This window comes from Salmo salar, chromosome 03 (genome assembly GCF_965601325.2).
Source record: "Salmo salar chromosome 03, fSalSal1, whole genome shotgun sequence".
Classification (NCBI taxonomy): Eukaryota; Metazoa; Chordata; class Actinopteri; order Salmoniformes; family Salmonidae; genus Salmo; species Salmo salar.
The window spans coordinates 37,572,624-37,593,481 of NC_138293.1; the positions used below are offsets into that span (position 1 = coordinate 37,572,624).

Sequence of the window (20,858 nt, forward strand, 5' to 3'; positions counted from 1 at the left end):
CCTGCATTATAAATAGCCACATGGCCTTACATTTTACTCATTTGTTTTTCCCAGTCACCCATGCTATTTCAATAATAAATGATTCGATTGTTCCATTGTGTTAGTGATGGTGAATGAACTGATTTCCAAATGTTTTGAAAATGTATACACTGAGTGTACAAAACATTAAGAACATCTGCTCTTTCCATGACATAGACTGACCATGTTAATCCAGGTGAAAACTATGATCCCTTATTGATTTCACTTGTTAAATTCACTTCAATCAGTGTAGATGAAGGGAGGGGACAGGTTAAAGAAGGACTTTTAAGCCTTGAGAAAATTGAGACATGGATGCCATTCACAAGGTGCTTTTGAACAAGGTATGGTAGTAGCTGCCAGGCTTGTGTCAAGAACTGAAACGCTGCTGGGTTTTTCACTTTCAACAGTTTCCCATGCGTATCAATAATGGTCAAGAAAGGACATCCAGCCAACTTGACACAACTGTGGGAAGCATTGGATTCAACATGGGCCAGCATTCCTGTGGAACGCTTTCGACACCTTGTAGAGTCCATGCCCAGACGAATTGAGGCTGTTCTGAGTGAAACTCAATATTAGGAAGGTGTTCTTAATGTTTTGTACACTCATTGTATATGACCAACTAAAGTCGGCTACCTGGCGAGCTAAAGCAAATGCAATCACTGGCCTGCCACACAACCTTGTTTTTGGTATTAGTGAGCCCCCTAGTGGACTCATTCCTCTACATCTTCGTGAAGGTACAGTATGTCAGATTTTATAACTTGTTGCACGAGGCCGTTGGTTGTCATCAGTGCTGGCTGGGTCAGACCAATATACACTCACCTAAAACATAACCTTGCTATCTCTTATGTGCCTTGAAGTGTGACTACTGTCTAAAACACAATGAGAGACTATATACGCTGGGTCTGATAAGAACACGTACACAGCCTGATAACAGTTGTATTGGTGGGGAGTTCAATAGGCCTACATGCCTGACAGAAGACTGATGACGAGCATTATCATTTTTATAGACCTGTGTGTGAGATGTGGGGTGACATTTTGACTGCTAAAATGTGTCACTGACTGTTGTAAACATTCTTCATGTCATGTGCCATTTATGTGCTGTATATTTTGCTAAAGGCCTATGCATTCTTTCCATGGTCCCTAATGCATTTCCTCTATGAATAGAATAGGAATAGAACGGGGTCTGTTCTAAGAGACATATAGGACCATTATAATGTTATAGTCTAGTAGTTGACAAAAATGATAGCCAGGTGGAAAAATAACAGTCCTGCGTTGGAACTTCTAGGTTAGGACCTATTCAAATAGTTCCTAGGTGTTAGGCCTACACGATATTTGCACAATGCCCCCATGGATTTAATACGGGGAAGATATGCGAGTCGGTAAAAAAATGTTCACTCGGTAGGCTAGTCTAGTCGTGGTCAGGCTGTGTCCTATAGTACAAGTCATGGTGGCGATGAATGTCATTAATTACAGTGGGACGGTATCCGTATTGGACGAACAGACCGACGAACAGACAGCCGCCACTGTCGCAGAAACCACAGACACAGACTGAGAAGCAGGCCGCCCTCGCCAAATAGCCTACAAAGAGGATTGAAAAGGGAAGGGGAGGAGGATGACAGGAATACTAATCCAATTCCCTTTCATTACCGCATAGTAGGCTAGCCTATCTTCACCCTCCCCCGCCTCTTTCTCTGGGTCAGTAAAAACAATGAATTGATACATTTAAGATATCAAATAGTCCCTCTACACTGCGACGATATAAATAAATAATTTGCCAATGCGGTGTTCCACCCGTCTGTCTAAGGGACGACTGCGCATCTTTGTGGCTGTATGCCGGAAAAGGCTATGTCGATGTCCCGACTGGGAGACTTAGCCTATTGCCCAACATATTTTATCATTTTGTAAACCACTGTCAAATATCATCGATTCTAACATGGTGAGTAATTTCCGTTATTTTATTTATGTCGACGACGCAAACGAGGGATATGAGCAATTTGTAGCGATATTTTAGGGCAGTCATAATAATTTATGAAATCATAACTTGTTATGATCAGTGCGCGCGCACGCATGCAACAGGTCGCCGGTACAGTAGCGGGACAGCAGAAGTTATAGCGCTGTTCTCAAACGTTTTTAAAATGTTAGATCGTCGATTTAAATGTCATGGTGCGATGCTACGAAACACACAAATGCTTTGTTGGCACAATAGGCTATGCTTAAATATAATTAAATAGTTTGCGATACACGAACAACGGTTTTGATTTATTTTTCTTTTATTTATTACTATAAAACACTGTTTCTAGTGATGAAAGGTTGTCTAAATATATCGCAAGTCTCTGAAAAGCGAATTCTAAAATGTATACGTGTAGGCCACATCAAACAGTCAAATCAGGATAGGCCTATACATCACTGTCTGGCAGCAGACACGTTGATCCCAACAAATTAAGCAATACATTCAATGTCCAAATTATGGGAGGCAAGGATGACAACTGTATTATGACGAATACATTGTGATTGACTCAAAGCATAGCCCCCAAATAGAATAGTCCTACCCATGGTGCCAACTGTGAATAAGAAACCTATTTTAGAGGTAACCCAAAATAGGCTTGGTGAATAGCTGTCTTTTTTATTTTAATGTTCAGATATTTGTAGGCATACAATCCACAATATCAAATTATATTTAAATCGCTTGATATTTGCAAGATTTATGTTTATATCAATCGATTTTTAATGGTTCTTTAAAACTGGTTTGGGGAAACAGGAGAGGGTTAGGTGTATGTGTGTGTGTGTGTGTGTGTGTGTGTGTGTGTGTTTGGGGTGGTGATGTGCGTACCAGATGTGCGGGCCTGTGTAGAACAGGAGGATACGGTCAAAATCAGGGCAAAGAAATGTGCATTTTGCGCAAAAAATTACACAATTGTGCACAATCATGTTCACACATAATATGATGCACTATAGCGTACTGTACATTTCTGAAAGGGTTTCATGTTGGTCATAATGTGACGTAAGTGCAAGTGCAACACAGGGAACTAAGTATCCTAAAAAATAAATGAGGCCTTTCATTTCTTTAAGCCTTCTGTAGCGTTTTCTGTTTGTTTTGTGTTAACTTCTCATGCAAATCGATTGTGTGGCAGGCCTGCAATGTAGCTGTGCGTATGCAATTATGGCCTTAATGTAAAATGTGTGTGTGGTAAGGTAAGGGCTCTCCACCCAGCAGTAGCAACTCAAGGCTTATAATCATAAAATAGTTGAAACCCCCCCCCCCCCCAGGTGGATTAGTATGTGATTAAAGGTTATTATAGTTTGCAGTTTTTATGTTCGTTTTTATTTCTATTCATTTTCGATTTTATTTTCAAATCAGTTTAGTTTCACTTAGTTTCCCGACTTGATTTACTATTCTTTATTAGGTTTTAGTTTGATAAAGACATTCCTATTTCGTGTTTACATTATTTAGTTTCCGTTTTAGTGTTAGTAAAAGAGAGTATTCTACTGGTTTGTGACCCACTGACCCTGCCCCTGGTGAGAGGGGAATAAGACAGGGTCAGAGTTGATACACACAATAACTTTATTTACACATGCTGGAGATGTAAATGGGGATGTGCATGGGGATCAAAAGTAGGAAATGTAGTGGTTCTGTAATGGACAGAAACAAAGGTAATGAATACACACATACAACATGAATACACCAGGGCACAAATGCACAGATACTGAATCTTACAGAATATAGCAGTAAGGACAGTATAGATTGCATACGCCACCTGCAGAGTATTACACAACACAGTAAACTCAGAGGGGCACCATACAATAGGCAATAGTAGTAACTAACTATGAAGAACAATATACAAATGTCACACAACTCACTTTGGGCACACATACCATCCCACAAGTCCAGAGATATAAATTTGTCCAGTTGTTGATGGGCAGAGACACTGCCACTGCCTGAGGGAGACTCCCAAGTATTTTGTGAACTGTATAATCAAGAGGATGGGCAGATGTCTGGCCCCCTAGTAAACTCCCTAGCAACCTATCACGACACAGGTCAGAGACAGTTTGAGAGGCAGGTTTATGTTACCTCCTAGACTCTCAGGATCTGGTCGTGGGGGATGGAGAGTGGAGTTCCTAACAGTTAGGGAGGGAAACAAGCATATGAATGGGAGGCTAGGAACCATTTATGTGGTGTAGGTTGTATTTCTCTCCTGTTCGCTAGTGATAGCTAGTAGTCTCGGAAATCCCAGGTCTAGAGCAACAGTTCTAGGTATGTGGAAGATCTCAGAGTCTCTTGGACATTTCGGAGAAGAAAAATAATCCGGGAAGGGGCAAAACCTTTGCAGTGGGTTTTAGTGATGGTAGATGATGCAAACTAGCCACTTGCAAAATGCACTCATTAAAAATAACCTCATCGTTTTCCATCTCGCTAACTAGCTAGCTACTAATTTGTGTCCGATGGGGATGTTGATGCTAGGACAACAAGCTGATAAAGCTGTGATGTCACCAGATAAGCCAGTGACGTGCTTCCCTGTTCCATAGAGATGTATAGAGATCATTACATGGAAATAACCCATTCTTCCACCATTGTAAAGTAGTCAACTGGGTGGGGATTCCTATGGATTGGACTTATGTACATATTTGTATTCATTCCTTTACACTTGTGTGTATAAGGTAGTTGTGAAATTGTTAGGTTATATTACTTGTTAGATATTACTGCATGGTCGGAACTAGAAGCACAAGCATTTCGCTACACTTGCATTAACACCTGCTAACCATGTGTATGTGACAAATAAATGTGATTTGATTTTTGATTTGATTTGATCAGCCAGTGATCAGAGCATTGTCTTCTTCTTCTTCAAATTGGTTTGCCTAGTTTGTAAATGCTTTAAGCTATATGACCGCCATCTAGTGGTCACAATAAATCAATTACACAGACTCCAGCACTGCAGGTGGCGGTTAGTCACCAAAATTAGCTTGACTCTTTTTTCAAACATCAAAACAAGAAGAAAATGGACTACTTTAAAATGGAGATAACCTCAATGGCGGGCCCAGAAGGGACCAACCAATGAATTATACTTGTGAGCAAACATTCCATAACTGCAGGTGGCAGTAAATTGCCAACCTTGGCTTTATACTTGTTCAAATTACACACTCCAGGTGGTAGTATGCACCCTTTCAGTTTGTTTACCAACTTATAGAAATAGTAGAGGAAGAAAATAGACTACTTCAAAATGGAGATGGCCTCAATGGTGCTGCCCGTGCGCTCACAGACGCCATAATCTCGCCCACCAGCCTCTGTTGAACCATCTGGTTTCCAAGCGCCTCAGATCGGGAGTAACCTTGAAGCCTATGGCAGGAGCGGACAAAAAAACCACTGGTTTTAATCTCTCAGTCCATCATCATCTAGTGCAACCCTTAGAACCTCCCCTGAAGTGTGCTGCATCCGGGGGCCAGTATTGTTTTTGTGTTTGTGTTCAACAAAGAGAACTTGGTTAGCTCGCGCAATATGGCTATTCTGTTTCTCAAAATAAACTGCCTATTCTCGCCAATTCAAAGCTACGTTTGTAGTATCTTCTAAGAAAAGTTTTAAGAAGAGTTTGACACTTCGCAAACTGCCTGTGGCAAGCCATCTCCCACAGAGATGTGTAAAAAATTTCCTCCAGTGCTTTAAAGTAGTCTTAGCGTTCTGCATCATTGCCATTGGTACGGAAAAGACTGTGCTTGTACTTTTTTACTGGGGATGGTGTTCCGCACAACTACGACGCCTTTTCTATTTGAAGGGAAGGGAAGGAAAAGGGGATACCTTGTCAGTTTCACAACTGAATGCATTCAATCATGTTACAGGACGGCTAGCAGAGTTACGCTGGCTAGCTATGTATTAGCATGAACAGCAATATTTGAATTGATTATCATGTCACCCCGTAAGTCCACACCCCAAACAGTCCCACACTGTTACCAGGCTCTATGCACCAGCAATTTGGGCCTGGGGACGAGGAAACAAACACCATAATGGGACAGATACAACATTGCGATCTCTATACAACTCTAAGGCTGGAACATTGTTACATTGTGACAGGCAACCCGTCTAGACTAGATAGCTAGTGATAGTGATTTGAAACATCACCATCTCCTGGCACCATTTACCTGCCAGGTTCAGAAGCTTGTAAACCCCATTGGAAAAATAAGACAAAGTGTATGTGTGTGTGTGTGTGTGTTTTTAGTTTACTATCCTTGTGGGGACCAGAAGTCCTCACAAGGATAGTAAAACAAGGAACATTTGGATGAGTGGGGGCATTTTGCCTGTCCCCACAAGGAAAAAGGCTATTTTAGGCTTAGGGGTCAGGTTTAGGGTTAGGTTTAGGGTTAGGAGTTAAGGTTAGGTTGAGTGTCAGGGGTTTAGGGTTAAGGTTAGGGTTCAGTTAAAGGTTTAGGGTTAAGGGTTAGGGGTTAGGGAAAATAAGATTTTGAGTGGGAATCAATTGTTTGGTCCCCACTAGGATAGTAAAACAAACATGTGTGTGTGTGTCTGTGTGTGTCTGTGTGGTTGTGTGAGCATGTGCGTGCATGTTTGGGTACAGGTTGGCCTACCCACAAAATAGCATCCTCCATGGATTATAGATATACTATTCAAAGAGGTGAGTCCAGTCAAGTCTTTGTATTGGATGATTGACGGACGGTGAGCAGCGGTGTCCAACCAATCTATTGGTGGAACCCCAACTTGGAATTCCATCTACCTCCCTTCCAGCGTTCCCGATGCAAAAGCTCCATTAACAGGCCACTGAATGAACAGGAATTTGCGACAATGGCGCTAGGACACAGCTGAGTGAGCATCACCCTCCGTGAGCCTCTCGAATACACAGGACCACTGACGCGAAGCACAATGCTTCCTTTTCAACATCCGGCTCTACTGCTTACCACGTGGAGAGGTAATGAAAATGAGGGGCAGCCAGAGTGAGAGATTTTTTTAAATGTTTTTTTTACTGGATCTACCCCACACACACACACGCACGCACACATGCACACGCATGCACACACGCACACACACACACACACACACACACACACACACACACACACACACACACACACACACACACACACACACACACACACACACACACACACAGCTATGTCTTACTATACTTGTGAGGACTTTGATCAACAATTGATTCCGATTCAAAATCATATTTTCCATAATCCTTAACCCTAAACCTTACTCTAACCACTAACCCCTAACCTTAACCCTTGTTTTAACCCTAATTCTAACCCCAACCCTAAACCTAACCCCTAAAATAGCCTTTTTACAAGTGAGGACCGGAAAAATGTCCTCACTTCTCAAAATATTAGTTGGTTTACTATTCTTTTGAGGACTTCTGGTACTCACAAGTATAGTAAAACGTGTACACATATACAAAGAGACAAATCAAATCAAGTGAGAGGTGTAAATGAATTGGCCTACTGTTCTTCATCAAATGTAGGCTATACGGACTAAGATAAAATGTAGGGCAGTATTGAAGTTTTATTTGCGTCACGGGGATGCAAAACTTTAGTATTTAAATCAATGGACAGCACTTTCTGGGGTCCACATGATTGTGTTTGTCTGAATGACAGAACGTGATGGGCTTTTGTGGGTGAGGTGGAGGCAAGAGGAGTGAGGAGGGAGTCATGGCTCAAAAGAAGTGGTGTTCATTCGCCATTTGAATGCAAATGTAGTGGTTGAACAAGAGGACTATGTGTGTGTGTGTGTTTTGTGAGAGGGGGGGGTCTAACGGTGAGTTTGAGAAAAGAAGACTTGTTGAGAGAAAAAATTTAAACACATGCCTGTAGTCTTCACAAGTTTTTCACTTTTGCACCACGATGCCACCAACAGAGTTGGACATTTGTGGCGGAAAATTCACCTGTGCTTCTCTTCTAATTCGCGTAATTTAGTTAACCACTTTTTCAGTGTGCAGGGAGAAAAAAATCTAAGCATTCTGTTGGCCCATGTACCGCTGCATCAGTCGCGTCCTGCTGAAGCATGTCTCGTCGGAAACAGAAACGACCCCAGCAGCTCATGAGCCTGCTCCCTGCCGCCTCTCCAATACTAGAGCATGGTGAGAAATGGACTATTATTGATATGCAAGTCAACAACTGAATACAGTAGCTATTAGTATGGAAATAATGAACTTTTTGTGTTGTGTTGTCAAATGTTTGTTTTTCTCCATTTTGTTTTTTTCAAAATATAGCTTGACATGATTTTTCAAATAAATAAGCCACATTGTTATATATATATTTTTCTGGGTAGTTAATAACTTGATTTCCTCTACAGAACAGTGCTTGTGTAGTGGCACATGTTTAAAGAGACTTAAAGAGACAGTATATAGTACCTGTCACCTGGAAAGTTTTGGTGAGAGTTTTATTGAAAACGTTGACCCTGTCTCCGTCAGTTCAGAATCTAAAGTTGTGGGGACGCTATGATGATCCTTTTAATATGTCAGCAATGGTGTGATATTATTGCAATTATGGTGTCTGAGGAGTCTTTGTTTTCTTCTTTCTGATCCTATGTATTAGTGTATGTGTTTCTTTCCTTCTCACTGCCTTCACCAACCCTCCCTGTAATGGCAGATTCAAAGACACAGACCACCCAGTTAGTGGGCATATAAAGAGGAGGAAAGATGAAAACGTAGAGGCAATACAGTGTAGAGAAGATGTTACAGTGTTACACTGAAAAGTCTTATAAACTCTATCATTCCAAATATGTGTATTTTCAATTTTGGAAAGGCCATTTAGGAGATGAGAGGGAGATGGTAGAGGAACTGATGAACGCGAGAGGTGCTTTATAAGGTGTTGTAACTGCAATAACATGCAATCCCATTGTCCCTCTGGGGCTTTGTCGTTGAGCAGTGAGGCATGAACATACCCAAGAACTAGTGTGTGTGGGTCTATATGTGTTTATATGCGTTTGTAGGTCTACGACCAGTCACAGAGGGCTAATTAGGTGTAATAGTTTAGTAACATTGTAGTGGTAGGTTTTAGTAATATTGTGTGTGTGTGTGTGTGCTTGTCTCTCTCTCTGTGTGTGTGTGTGTGTGTGTGTGTGTGTGTGTGTGTGTGTGTGTGTGTGTGTGTGTGTGTGTGTGTGTGTCGTGTGTGTGCGTGTGCTTGTCTCTCGTGTGTGTGTGTGTGTGTGTGTGTGTGCATGTGTGTGTGCGTGTGTGTGTGTGCGTGTGCTTGTCTCTCTCTCTGTGTGTGTGTGTGTGTGCGTGCATGTGCTTGTCTCTCAGAGTGTGTGTGTGTGTGCTTGTCTCTCTCTCTCTCTCGTGTGTGTGTGTGTGTGTGTTTGTGTGTGTTTGTGTGTGTGTGCGGGGGGTGTGTGTGTGTGTGTGTGTGTGTGTGTGTGTGTGTGTGTGTGTGTGTCTATATGTCAGGATTCCCCTACTGGCGGCCCACGGCGGTTTTATTTGGCCCCCAAGTTTTCTGAGCAAAAAAAAATTAATAATATATATATCTAGAGTGTATATTAATCTTTTTTTGTTGTTGTTGAATTTTTATTGTTTGACATGAGACTGTAAAAACACCAGGAAATCAGATCCAAGCGATTTTAATTTTGGAAATATGTTCCCAAGTATTCCCACGAATAATAGAGAGACGCTATCGTATACAAATAATAATAATAATAAATGATAATTGATTGGATTTATATATCGCTTTTCTACCAACTGAGGTACTCAAAGCGTTTTACATACAGTGGTGGGAAAAGTACCCAATTGTCATACTTGAGTAAAAGTAAAAATACCTTAATAGAAAATGACTCAAGTAAAAGTAAAAGTCACCCAGTAAAATACTAGAGTAAAAATCTAAAAGTATTTGGTTTTAATATACTTAAATATCATAAGTAAATTTAATTGCTGAAATATACTTGTGTTTTAAAAGTAAAAGTATAAATAATTTCAAATTCCTTATATTAAGCAAACCAGACGGCACCATTTTCCCCAAAAAATTATTTCAAATCCAACACTGACATAATTTACAAATGAAGCATGTGTTTAGTGAGTCTGCCAGATCAGAGGCAGTAGGGATAACCAGGGATGTTCTCTTGATAAGTGAGTGAATTGGACAATTTTCCTGTCCTACTAAGCATTCAAAATGCAACGAGTACTTTTGGGTGTCAGGGAAAATGTATGGAGTAAAATGTACATGATTTTCTTTAGGAATGTACTGAAGTAAAATTAAAAGTTGGCAAAAATATAAATAGTAAAGTAAAGTACAGATACCCCAAAAAATGACTTACTTTCAAGTATTTTTACTTACGTACTTTACTCCACTGTTTACATAGTATGGGGAAACTCACCTCATTCACCATCAATGTGTAGCACCCACCTCAGTGATGCACGGCGACCATTTTTGTGCCAGAACGCTCACCACGCATCAGCTATCAGGTAGAGAGGTGAAGAGTGATATATGCCAATTAGGAATGAGGGGGATGATTAGGTGGCCATGATGGAATGTAGCCAGGTTGGGAATTTAACCATCACATCGGGGTGAACACCCCTACTTTTACAATATGTTCCATTGGATTTTGAATGACCACAGAGAGTCAGGACACCAATTTTATCGTCCCATCTGAAAGACGGCACACTACGCCAGGCAATGTCCCCAAATGTAATCAAGGTTTGAAATTATTCTATTTTAGTCAAATATTATGTGTTTAGGCTTCTTGCAGTCAATTTGAAATCTAAAAATCTTTGTTTTATTATGCCCTCTGACCAGCCACTCAAGAAATAAATTGGCTGGTGGGTGAATCTAGTTGATTATCCTTGCTATACAGTGCATTCAGAAAGTATTCAGACCCCTTGACTTTTTCCACATTTTGTTACGTTACAGCCTTATTTTAAAATTGATTAAATTTTTAAAAATCATCATCAATCTACACCCCATAATGCCAAAGTGAAAACAGGTTTTTAGAAATGTTTGCAAATGTATTAAAAATAAAAAAACGTATTTACATAAATATTCAGACCCTTTGCTATGAGATTCGAAATTGAGCTCAGGTGCATCCTGTTTCCATTGATCATCCTTTAGATCTTTCTACAACTTGATTGAGTCCACCTGTGGTAAATTCAATTGATTGGACATGATGTAGAAAGGCACACACCTGTCTATATAAGGTTCCACAGTTGACAGTGCATGTCAGAGCAAAAATCAAGCCATGAGGTCGAAGGAATTGTCCGTAGGGCTACGAGACAGGAGTGTGAAGGCACAGATCTGGGGAAGGGTACAAAAAAATGCCTGCAGCATTAAAGGTCCCTAAGAACACAGTGGCCTCCATCATTCTTAAATAAAAGAAGTTTCAAACCACCAAGACTCTGCCTAGAGCTGGTCACCCGGCCAAACTGAGCAATTGGGGTCAAGGGCCTTGGTCAAGGAGGTGACCAAGAACCTGATGGTCACTCTGACAGAGCTCCAGAGTTCCTCTGTGGAGATGGAAGAACCTTCCAGAAGGACAACCATCTCTGCAACACTCCACCAATCAGGCCTTTATGGTAGAGTGGCCAGACGGAAGTCACTCCTCAGTAAAAGGCTCATGACATCCTGCTTGGAGTTTGCCAAAAGGCAACTAAAGGACTCTCAGACCATGAAAAACAAGATTCTCTGGTCTGATGAAACCAAGATTGAACTCTTTGGACTGAATGCCAAGCGTCTGGAGGAATCCTGGTACCATCCCTACGGTGAAGCATGGTGGTGGCAGCATCATGCTGTGGGGATGTTTTTCAGCGGCAAGGACTGGGAGACTAATCAGGATCAAGGGAAAGATGAACAGAGCAAAGTACAGCGAGATCCTTGATGAAAATCTGCTCCCAAGCGCTCACGTCCTCAGACTGGGGGCGAAGGTTCACCTTCCAATAGGACAACGACCCTAAGCACACAGCCAAGACAATGCAGGAGTGGCTTCTGGACAAGACTCTGAATGTCCTTGAGTGGCCCAGCCAGAGCCTGGACTTGAAACCAATCAAACATCTCTGAAAATACCTGTTCCCTATCCAACCTGACAGAGCTTGAGAGGATCTGCAGAGAAGAATGGGAGAAACTCCCCAAATACAGGTGTGCCAAGCTTGTAGTGTCATACCCAAGAAGACTCAAGGCTGTAATTGCTGCCAAAGGTGCTTCAACAAAATACTGACTGAAGGGTCTGAATACTTATCTAAATGTGATATTTCAGTTTTAGATGTTTTATACATTTGCAGAAATGTATAAAAACCTGTTTTTGCTTTGTCATTGTGGGGTATTGTGTGTAGATTGATGAGGGGAAAAAAATATTTAATCAATTTTAGAATAAGGCTGTAACTTAACAAAATGTGGAAAAAGTCAAGGGGTCTGAATGTTTTCTGAATGCACTGTATGTGTTTATATGCATTTGTAGGTCTGCAACCAGTATAGTTGGGTCTAATAGTGTAGTAACATTGTAGTGATATGGTGTAGTAATATTGTGTTTGTTATTGTAGATGTGGGTGTGTGTATGTATTTGTGTGTGTGTGTTTTGGTAGTGAAGTGTGGTCGTTGATGGTCTGTGAGTCATCGGGTCTGGTAGCCTGTTTGTTTTCTTTTGCCCCCACCTCTTCCTCTGCCTGCCCAGAACTAGAAGGAATGTGTGACCCCAGTGTTCTTAAGGTCAAGTCTGCCTGCCAAACACAGCCACTGTCCAGTACCCACAGACTGCCTGTCCCTGACACCCTATTGGGTTATGGGGGAAGGGTGCAGATGAAAGACAGAACAAATGGAGAGAGAGAGAGAGAGAGATAAAGAGAGCGAATAAGAGAGAGTGTGATAGAGTGCATGTCTATATATGCGTGTCTTTTTCAGAGGTCAGGGTGGTAAGAGGTTTTAGGGACCATTGTCCTCTGTCCTGTGTTGCCGTGGAAACAAGGTAGGCTGCTCAGTGTGGCTGGTGTAGTCTTGCAAGCCAGGGGAATTTGGGTGTGGGGGGGGGCAGAGTTGACAAGGACAGAGACAATAAAGAGAGAAGTAAAGAGGAAAGAGAGGGGGAGTTTGGATGATGAGGCGGTGGAGAAGAGAGTAAAGAGGCAAACTGGCCCTGGATCTGGTGTTCACCTGACAGCATGGTCTCCGAATGTATAGATGTTATCTGAGGGCTTCAGTCCTATCTGCTACTACTTGATAAATCACAATTCTCAGAGGGACAGAGGCATTTCATTTACTCGTAGTTGTTACCTGTATGATGGATTTGCTTCAGTTGTTTTTCTTTGCTATCCACTGATCATCATTGGTGTGTCAACACTCACTGTCAGATAAGGTTGACTGGTGGAAAACACTCTCAAGAGGGCATTCTGAGCAGTGCTCAAATTGATTTCAGATAGAGTTTTATGAACCGAAAGTAGTAAAAGTGTGTTAAGTAGATTCAAAGCTCTGTCTTGCTCAATATTACAATAACTAAGTCAACTTTCTCTCTTGTCTTCTTTCTCTTCTTTTTTCAGATGACCAGTTGGCAGTGAAGTCATTTTTCTTTCCTTTGACCACAGACTCCTCCTCCTCTTCATCTTCCTTCTCTCCTCAGAGCTACCACCCCCCACTAGCTCAAGGTCCCAACTTTGGGGGGCTTCACACCCCCTCTCTACCAAGCGAGGGCTCCCCCCTCTCCCGCTCCCCCTGCCAGCCCACTCTCTGCCCCATCTCCCTCGCAGACCCCCAGTCCTCCCTCTCCCCTGACTTCCCCGATCCCTCCCTCTCCTCCCAGACAGTCCTGAGCCTCCCCGACCTCACCTCCACGTCACCTTCCAGTCAGACCCACCCTCCCCGCTCTCTCATGGCCTCTCCCAAGCTAGGCGTGTCAGCCACTACCACCTCCTCCTCCTCTTCATCAGCCTCCCTCTGCCCCCTGCCCCACCCTGGCAGCCCTAGCCCCGTTCCAGAGGGCCCCCCCAGCCCCGTGACACCCTCCCCAAGCCCGGGCACTGCCTCTGCCCCTCCACCCCGTGCCCACCTTAGCATTGCAGTGATCCTGGAAGAGCTGCGGGTGCTGCAGCAGAGGCAAATCCACCAGATGCAGATGACGGAGGAGATCTGCAGGCAGGTGCTGCGGCTGGGTGGGGCCTCCTGTGCCCTGGAGGTGCCCCAGATCCTCCTGCCTCCTCTGCCCCAGCTCTGTCTGGAGGGCAGTGAGAGGACCTCCAGTCCTCCCCAGCCTACACCCACTCAGCCTCCTAACACTGTAGCCCCTCTCCTGGCCTGCTTCTCCACCCTGCTCCCTCCCCAGCCTGCCTCCAAGCCCTCCAAGCCCAGCCACAGCCTGTCCCATGTCCTGCGTCCACACAAGCCTCAGATGGAGGGTGCAGGAGGGGCTACTGGGTCTTATCTTTACCCTGGGACCAGTGTCCGCCCTTCCTCCTCCTCTTCTTCCTCCTCTGCCTCGTCTGCCATCTCCACCATGGCTTCCTCCAACTACCCCCTGGCCCTCTCCCTGGCCTTGCCCACTCGTTTTCTCCATGAGAAATCCCCCAACACCACTTTAACCAGTGGCCACGGTGGTCTGTCCTTCCTCACCCCGCCCCTGCCCACCACTGCCTCTATGGCACCCCCCTCCTCTCAGGAGCCCCACCTGTCTGTCTCCTCAGCGGGGTCCTCGTCCTCCTCCCTGGGGCGTCTGCAGCATGCCTGTCGGTTCTGTGGGAAGCTGTTCAGCAGTGACTCGTCCCTGCAGATCCACCTGCGCTCCCACACGGGTGAGAGGCCCTACCAGTGCCCTGTCTGCCTCAGCCGCTTCACCACCCGCGGCAACCTCAAGGTGCACTTCCTCCGCCACCGCGAGCAGAACCCAGAGCTCTCGCTCTCCCTCCTCCCCCCCTCCCTATTTGGAATGGGTATGGGACCAGTGGGGGGGTCTGAGCCCCAGGGTCAGCCAATGAGCAGCACTGGTCTGAGCGTAAGCGCAGCGCAGGCTCAGAGGCGTCGTAAACGGCGGGCTGAGGATGACCTGTATGGAGACGGTATGGAGGTGGATGGTGCCGGAGGGGGCTTTTCTCTGGGGGTGTCCACCGGTGCTCCCCCCTCTTCACTCCCCCTGCCCCCCAGTGTGGACCTGGCCCTCATCTCCACCGCCCACTCCCTCCTGCGGCTCAACCAAGCCGCTGCTGCAGCTGCCTCCATATCCTCTGCTGCTTCCTCACTCACATCCTCTTCTTCCTCCTCTGCATCCTCCTCCCTCGCCTCCTCTCACCTCTCTGTCCCCTCCTCGGCCGCCTCTGCCATTGCTGGGTTCTTTAAAGGGGCCAAGCAGCAGTGCTTTGATGAGAACACGCCCCCTCACCTTCCCATGATGTCTCACTCTGCTTACTCCCAGCTGGCCCACCTCCCTAAACTCCTCTTCCCCTCTGGTTCCCCCCACCATCACCCTGCCTTGGGCCTATTCCGCCCTCCACCCCCTGCTCCAGGCTCTTCCCACCTCTCCTCCACCCACTCTCAGCTCTCCTTCCCCTTCTCCCACTACCCCAAAGCCCAGGCCTTCACCACCTCCTCCTCCACTCCCTCCTCAGACACCTCCAAGCTGCAGCGGCTGGTGGAAAAGCTGGAGAAGGAGCCTCCCACCTCCTCTTCCTGGGCCTCCTCCTCAGGGGAGACCTCTCACAGCAGCATGGCCTCCACTGGGTTGTTTAGCAGCGGCCTCATGGGTGCTAGTACCTCCAGCACCTACGTGATGGCATCCCCATCATCCTCCACCCACGTCCCCACCTCCGTTTCCAACTTCACCAGAGAGATGGTGGCTGCTCTGGGCATGAGTGCCAACGGGGGCAGCGCTCTGGCAGGCGCCATTCTCCCCGGCCTGGGCACCATGAGCACTGGCTCCCTGGCCCCCAACCAGTGTGGGGTATGTCTACGTGTGCTGAGCTGCCCCAGGGCACTGCGTCTGCACCAGGCCACCCACCTGGGTGAGCGCCCCTTCCCCTGTAAACTGTGTGGACGCTCCTTCTCCACCAAGGGCAGCCTGCGGTCCCACCTGGCCACCCACCGTGCCCGCCCGCCCAACTCCCGCGCCCAAAACTCCTGCCCACTGTGCCAGCGCAAGTTCACCAATGCACTGGTGCTGCAACACCACATCCGCATGCACCTGGGAGGGCAGCTGCCACCGGAAGGCGCTCCGGAGTCTCTGTCAGAGCCAATAGCAGAGCCAGACGCTGTATCCCTGTCCCAGCCCCAGCCCAATGACACCTCCAATGTTTCTATTGAGAGCTTCACTGCAGCCTCAGGCAGCCAGTCAAAGAGCTCAGCAGCGTCCACCCACATTCAAACCCTAGTAGGAGGCTCTGCCCCCATATCCTCCAGTGTGACATCACCAGCGTGTGTCGGGGAGCCAAGCAGATCTCACTCCTCCAGCCCCGACCTGATCCCGCCCTCTGACCTCAGCCCTGACCCTTTCCTAAACCCCACCTCACATACCCCTCCGCCTGGCAGCGCCGACCCCCCGGTCCTGTGTGTCAGCGTGCCCTCCCCACCTCCAGCCCTGGGCGATTCAAGCTCCCCAGTCAGTGATGACAAACATGCGGAACTCCTTGATACATCCATTGATACTCCAGCCAGTAAGACAAGCCCTGCTCACACTTCCTCCAGTGCTCTCAAAACCACTCCCTTGTCCAGTCTCATGATGTCAGACTGTCTATTGGGTGAGAATTCCCTTCCTCTCGATGTCTTCTACCCTGGCCCAAGATCAAACCTGGAAGATCTACTGAGCTCTCCAACACTTGGTGCCCCAGTAGCACACCCTAGCCCAGCCCCCTCCTTTACTTCAGTCCTTAGCCCAGAGTACCCTAAAACCTACCTAGCACCCACACTAAACCCTGAACAGCCTACTAAACCCAAAACCCCAGAGCCCACAGAGGAAGACAGGGTTGAAACCTCTCCGCCTGCAGCACCAAAGCAAGCCCCTGTGCTTGATGTGGACCACAGAATGTCACCACTGTCAGAGACTACAGAGACAGGCAACACTGAGGCTGGGGATGTTCCACAGAAAGCTGTCGCCTACACCAGGGAGACGAGGCTGGGGGCATACCTCAGCTCCCATGGGAAGGAGGATGGGATGGGTGGTGTCAGAGACCGACTGGAAGGCACTGTTCCAATCAGTCTGGCTCCCACTCTCCCCCCTCCCATGTCTCGCCCTGAGAAGAAGACCTACAGCTGTGTCGAGTGTGGGAAAGAGTATGCCAGCCGCAGTGGACTGAAGGTAAGAGAATGGGGGGAGAGAATGATGTGGGTATAGATTGGTGTGGGGTTGGTAAAAAACGTGGTCCTCTCTTATGGACTACATGTTTAATGGACTACATGTTTATAGCTGCTTTGAAGTGGTTTATTCATCTGTGGAATTGTACATTCGATGTCCAAAACATTGCAACCTATGAACCTGACATTACTTCTAAAACTAGTTTGATCCGATAGTTGGTTTTCAGGTTACATTGAACTGAAACATTCACTGATGAGAAGGCTGCGTCCAGACTGAGGTGAATCAGTCAAGCTAAATGTTTGTGATATAAATGATATATCCAGCCAGGGTGACTCAGTGGTTGGTCGGAGTGCACTAGCGGTTCTGGGGGTTGGGGTGGGGTGGGCAGTGCCCCTGTGACAACAATTTTGGACCCCCTTGTGGACCCCCTAAATGTGGAGTATGAAGTAATTTTTACATAACAAATTTTTGCTATCGTTCTTTTTTTACATACATTATTAGACAGTGGCAACGATGATGATTATGAACATGGTCTTTTGCCTGCTAATGCCTGCAATGCAGTGAAGAAAACGATATGACAACAATAACGTCTAATGTAACTGGCCCCTCTAACAGTACAACTGGCTCCAGCTTGGCCCCCCAGTTGAAATGGTCTAGAACTGCCACTGTCGGAGTGGCACTTATGAAATCTGTTATTTTCATGTTCATCCACAGGGACACATGAAGCATCATGGAGGGGTTGTCAAGGCAACACGTCCCCCTGTACGGAGCGGTCGCTCAGCGTCTGAGCGACTTCCTGCTAACACACCTACAACGTCCTCCACCCCGCCAACCACCAGGAGCAACGTGGGCTTCTGGAACCAGTACCAAGCCTTCCTCAACACCAGCAACGACCCGGCAGACGACCCAGCACAAGGCCCGACCAGTGGCAGCCAAGGAGAGGACGGGGAGATGCCCCGATTGGCTGAATCTCCTATTAGATCCCAACTGTCAAAGGAGTCGACCACTGGGAGGGGCTCAGGGGAGGGATCTGATGAAGGACCTACTCTAGAGTCAATGTGATTGGCTCTGTGATGCTCTGGTGCTCTCAATGGACATTCACTGTTCCTTTGGGTCAAATCGTATGGGCTTTTGTATTGTATTGCTTCCAAAATAATTTGAGTAGTCTGTCGGTTTGGTAGTCCCTGAGTAAATTGCTTAGTTAGTTTGTGAAAACTGTAAGTTGGCCATCCTGGCCTTTTGTTTTAGAAGAGGAGGAAGCTGAAGGATGCAAAAAGATGACATGACTCCAGGATTGAGAGCTTGAGGAGGCCAGAAGTCACTGTCAAGACGATGAGAGTTGGAGCTGGTTTCTAGAACGAGAGCTCTGTTAGACAGAGCTTTTCTTTAGCGAGTTTTAAAGGTCATTTTCCTGAACAGAGTCTGACTCAATGTTTATTTGATAGATAGAATCTCTAATAAAGACATGTATTGGAAAAGGAGGCAAGGTAGAGAGGAAGTAACACTGTTCGCACATAAACAATTCCTTCACTCAAACACAAAAGGGTAAGGTAGGTGCAACAGATTGGGAGGGGTCACTAAACTAAACTTGTACAGTAGCTTCAACCCTGACAGTCTATGGAGATGCAGTCTCTCATCCTCACCCTACTACTGTACAAAACCTAATCTTTAATGTCATGGTGAGTAACTCGAGATCACTCCAGACTCTTCTTCCAACTGATTGTCAGAGAAGCGCAGAGTAGAGGAGGTTGTGGTCTGCCAGGTAGAGAAAGAGACAGTTTCCTGTGTGACCCTTTCCTTTGGATCTTATGAATAAGCTGATTGTTGTTTGGTCTCACAGTGATGTTCGTTTTCTGTAACTCGTTGTCTTCGGTTCATGTTGTGTCTTTACAACAACAAAAAAGAAAAGAATCAGAGGTATACGTCTGATATTGTTGTGAGTTGTACTTTCAGTGTATGCCAGAGAATTAAGATTGATTAAAACAAATAAACAGATAAAGAAACAACTGGGAGGATGACAATTTCTCGGTGTTTTGGACGCCTATCATGCCTGTTCTACATTCTGCTGTAGAGCTGTGTGTTTTGTTGATTTGTGACATAAATATGTGTGCGGCACACACTGCCGTTAGTGACATCAAATAAATGGCTACATGCACACAAGAACATAGTGTGTGCGTGTGGGCCTTTCTTTGCGCAAGTGTGTGACCGTGCGTGCGTGTTGGCACAGCACTGTGTAGTAGACCCTAACTGCCTTCATCTTGGCAGGTTTCCTGACACACAGGCGTCACTAATTCCTGCTCTCTTTCAACACAATTCAACTCCTCTGCCTTCTTCTGTGTCTGTCACATCAACCGAAAGGAAGAGAGGGGAAAGAGGCCAGCTGTCCCCACTTCAGCCCCTAATCTCTTCAGCCATGACAACCAGAGCAGCCATGCAGAGTCGCTGTGTGTGTGTGTGTGTGTGTGTGTGTGTGTGTGTGTGTGTGTGTGTGTGTGTGTGTGTGTGTGTGTGTGTGTGTGTGTGTGTGTGTGTGTGTGTGTGCGTGCGCGTGTGCGTGCTGCACGCTGCACGTGCATTGTGAATGAAACCTGAATCTCTGTGTGAAAGGTCAGGAGGGGGCTGATGGCTCAGACGGTGATCACTGGCCATTGAGGGTTGCAAGGACAGCCAAGGCATAGGCATTACAATTCTAGAGTGTCAGTGCAACTAAACACACACAGATGCACCAGGCACTGAATATTCTGTGGGTTTGGTGTCTGTGTGGATCTATTTAGCTAGTGCCAATTCATCTAACCACTTACAAAAGAACATTGGTGCATGTGGCATACAACTGATCACCACATGCATGACAAGTATACTAAGTAGGAAAGATTAGTATGTCTGTACAGCAGGTGGCAGTGTGCACAGTTTCAGATGCCGGTCCAGACTCCAGACAAAGAGGTGAAAGGAGGAGTGGAAGTGGTGAACAAAACAGCCCATAGAATACCCTCAAGTATGACTGTCAAGGCATTATTGAAATATGTCACTTAACTTTGAGAGTTTGGGCAAAAAGACAATGACTTGATATACAGTGCTATACACAACCTTCAGGATTTTTTAAAAATGTAGTTATATACGTTAAATAATATAGTACTGGTTAAAGCCACCGGGTGACAGTGTTAGGCCTTCAACATGAGAACTTGTTGGATTGACCAACTGAACTAACTGACCCATTTGGGCTGAGGTAACCTAACTAGCAGATTTTCTCTCTTTCTGGTCCTGACTACAAAAAAACTGTCTGGGAAGGTTTTCTTCTGAATTGTTGAACCAATCCATTAAATGTGGAGGAGGAGTTAACATGGCGTGTTGCCTTTTTAACCCTTTACACTCATGGGATTTGGCCTATTTGGATAGGGCTAAATTGAAATGTTTCTTACAGATGAAATAGGAAAATGCATAACCTTTATAGAAATTGAAAGGGAGCAGTTTGGAGATTATGGGACAATTATTAGACCAAAGGTGAGGACACAACAGTTCACCTGACACAAGACTGAATCCAAACATTACACTGTTGATTTTATTTGCATTTTACATTTACTGTACTTTTCGCCGCATTTTTTGATAACGAAATCTGAAAAGTACTCTGCATACATTCAGTAACAAGACTATT

General features: G+C 45.5%; 1 protein-coding gene across 2 annotated transcripts; it reads left to right on the forward strand.

Moving 5' to 3' along the window:
• Positions 1–1,466: 1,466 nt before the first annotated feature.
• Positions 1,467–19,215, forward strand: LOC106600289 (uncharacterized). Of its 2 annotated transcripts, none has more exons than XM_014191594.3 (4): positions 1,467–1,954; positions 7,949–8,096; positions 13,476–17,212; positions 17,924–19,215. In XM_014191594.3, exons 2-4 carry the CDS (start codon positions 8,021–8,023, stop codon positions 18,269–18,271), a joined length of 4,161 nt encoding a protein of 1,386 aa, XP_014047069.3. In that variant the 5' UTR covers positions 1,467–1,954; positions 7,949–8,020; the 3' UTR covers positions 18,272–19,215. The 2 variants fall into 2 exon arrangements, with proteins under 2 accessions (XP_014047069.3, XP_014047075.3); XM_014191600.3 differs by lacking the exon at positions 1,467–1,954 and adding an exon at positions 7,268–7,774.
• Positions 19,216–20,858: the final 1,643 nt, after the last annotated feature.